Source organism: Ailuropoda melanoleuca, chromosome X (genome assembly GCF_002007445.2).
Source record: "Ailuropoda melanoleuca isolate Jingjing chromosome X, ASM200744v2, whole genome shotgun sequence".
NCBI classification, from domain to species: domain Eukaryota; kingdom Metazoa; phylum Chordata; class Mammalia; order Carnivora; family Ursidae; genus Ailuropoda; species Ailuropoda melanoleuca.
In genome coordinates, this window is record NC_048238.1 from 30020118 (window position 1) to 30023026 (window position 2909).

At 46.3% G+C, this 2909-nt stretch overlaps 1 protein-coding gene across 1 annotated transcript; it reads left to right on the forward strand.

Moving 5' to 3' along the window:
• The first annotated feature begins 518 nt into the window (after positions 1 to 518).
• On the forward strand, positions 519 to 1660 carry LOC100463748 (melanoma-associated antigen B16). Its single transcript, XM_002922808.4, has one exon. The coding sequence runs from the start codon at positions 557 to 559 to the stop codon at positions 1625 to 1627; it is 1071 nt and encodes a 356-aa protein (XP_002922854.3). The 5' UTR covers positions 519 to 556; the 3' UTR covers positions 1628 to 1660.
• Positions 1661 to 2909: the final 1249 nt, after the last annotated feature.

Genomic DNA, 2909 nt, shown 5'->3' on the forward strand with positions numbered 1-2909 from the left:
AGGAATCCCAGGCCCTGCCATGAATCCAGGTAAGATGCTGAGCAGAGACTGGAGGGAATCACACACTCCACAACAGCGGGAGCTCTACAGAGCCCTGTTCTTGTCAGACTGGGTAGGCCCTGGAATAGCAGACAGACTTTGGTGCCTTTCGACTTTGGCTTTGGGAGTTTGGGGACTGTTGTCTCAAGTTTGTCAAATTTGTGTTTGAACAAAGACAGAGGGGGCCACTCACTCTAAAATAGAAAGGATCCCACAGAGCCTAACCCTACCTACCCTGTTGTCAGCTGTGGGAAGCCTTGGCTGTGTCAGCCGGCTGCACCCTAAGGAGCCTTCTCACTTCCTCCTCCAGCTTCTTGCAGGTCAGGAAAGGAGACCTGTGAGGCTCTAGAGTACTGTTCTCAGGAAAAGAAGGGGGGGACACACTATTCATCAGAGCTGCCACAGTTGAGTTTACCAGATGAGGCCACTCACATCCTCCCTTTCTCCCTAGGTTGTGGTCCCCTATCATCTATTCTCCTGCCCATATTTCTGCCTGCTACCACTAACAGAAGTGAGCATGTCTCAGGGTCAGGAGATCCCAAGCTGCACACAGGAACAACATGATGCCCCCAGTGAGATCCAAGGCCTGGAGGCTGCACAGGTCTCCAAGGCTGTGGAGGAGACTTCTCCTTCCCCTTGTCCTGTGATGCCTGGCAACATGGAGGAAGCTGTGGCTGCTGGAACATCCAGTACTGCCCAGAGTCCTCAGAGCGCCTATCCATCTTATGCTGTCCTCACAGCCGTCTCACCCAGCAAATCAGATGAGGGCTCCAGCAGCCAAGAAAAGGAAGATAGTTCATCTTCTTCATCCCTGTCCGACTTTGAGAACTTCCCCATAGATCCTCTAGATGAGAAGGTGACGATGCTGGTGCAGCTCCTGCTGCACAAGTATCGAACAAAAGAGCCCATCACAAGGGCAGATATGATTGATGTTATCAAAGTGTGTAATGATGACTTCCCTGAGATCCTCAGGAAAGCCGCTGAGCGCATGGAATTGGTCTTTGGTATTGATATGAATGAGGTAGACCCCACCAGCCACACTTATGTCCTTGTCAACAAACTGGGCCTCACTTACTATCCGAGTCTCAGTGGTGAGGACAACATGCCCAAGACCAGCCTCCTGATAATTGTCTTGGGTGTGATCTTCATGAAGGGCAATTGTGCCACTGAGGAGGAGATCTGGGAAGTGCTGAATATGATGGATTTATATTGTGGGAGGAAGCACTTCATTTTTGGGGAGCCTGGGAAGTTCATCACCCAAGATCTGGTGCAAGAAGAGTACCTGGAGTACCGCCAGGTGGCCAACAGTGATCCTCCACGCTACGAGTTCCTGTGGGGTCCCAGAGCCCACGCTGAAGCCAGCAAGATGAAATTGCTGGAATTTTTGACCAGAATCCATGAGTCTGACCCCAGGTGCTTCCCATCCCAGTATCAGGAGGCTTTGAGAGATGAAGCAATGAGAGCCCGAGCTAGATCAGCAACCAAGGCGGGCACTAGTGCCGAGGCGGGCACTAGCGCCAAGGCAGGCACTAGCGCCATGGGCAGCACCCAGCCTAGTGCTGGATCTGGCAGCTCCTCCCAGCCCTAGGCAAGTAGGAGGCAGCTTCTCCACTTTGTCATTAAAATTAGAAGTCAACCTTCTAAGTAGTGGAGGGCTGGGGTGTGGCTGTAGGGAACACAATGCATTGTGTCCCTCTTCTATATGGTTAACATGAAAGTTTATCTTCTTCATGGGGGGGGAGTTTGGTTTCAAATGTTGTTCTCTTTCATACACCGTTTTATTAGCTTCAGAATCTAAGTCTGTGAATGACACTGGTCATTTATTACTATTTATGAAATTTAAGAGTATAAGTTTCGTTTGTAAAAGAAATCTGTAAAACAGACCATCTTATTTTGTCATCTGGAAAAGGTCAATGATATTCGAATAGGCATTTCTTTGGAAGAGTGAAAGAATTTAGCAATAAAAGAGTTGGGATCAAGAAAAAAAAAACCCTAAAGATGGTCAAACGATACCAAAAGATGGTCAATTCTTAGCCTCTCTTAACCCTTTTAATCTGCCATTCTGTAAAATTAAATGACATATACATGCATTTGTTTGGATTATTTAAGAATATGTTAGAAATAAATCTTAATAAATTATATCCTATGTACACTGGCTCATTTATTCCCCAAATATTAATTCAGCATCTGCCTTTTGTAAAGCACTGTGTTAATAGTGGGAATGCTGGGATAAACAAGACTCATTACCTGCCCATAGAATTTTAGATTTATTGTAAAGACAATAATGGTTGAGTATTCTTTAATACCAAAAGAAAAAATAAAAAGGAATGAAGAGGTAGGGTGGGGGGTCCATATGAAGGCAGTCAAGTATAAATATCCTGAGAACGGCTGTGGCCTTGGGAAATTACAAGCCCTTCAGTGGGAGGTAATTTTAAATTAAGCTGTAGTACACTACCTGAGGCTATGGGAGTGGTAAGCAGGGGTCAGACCCTCAAATGGTGTGTCTCAGGGTTGAGAATGGAAAACTGTTCTTAGTGGCTACTTTGGGGTTATGGGTTGACCAGATCCCACCTGGGACAAGAATGGAAGATATCCTGCATTCTTATCCAAGTGCAGTTGAACACAATGCACAAATCAGGTGTTTTATGAACATCACCTTTGAGGAGTTTGTGAGAAATAGGGTGACATTTCCTTGAGGTGAGATACCTAAAAGCCACTGGGCTGGCACTCTGCCCTGGGCTCTGAGATCGAGAGCCTATACCATTCATTAAATGGGTTATGTTCAATATACTTTGGCGAGCCCTAAGCAAGGCCTGGATTTTTGGAGGAGGTAAGTGAATGAAAATAGGGATGGATTACTGGAAGGGCAA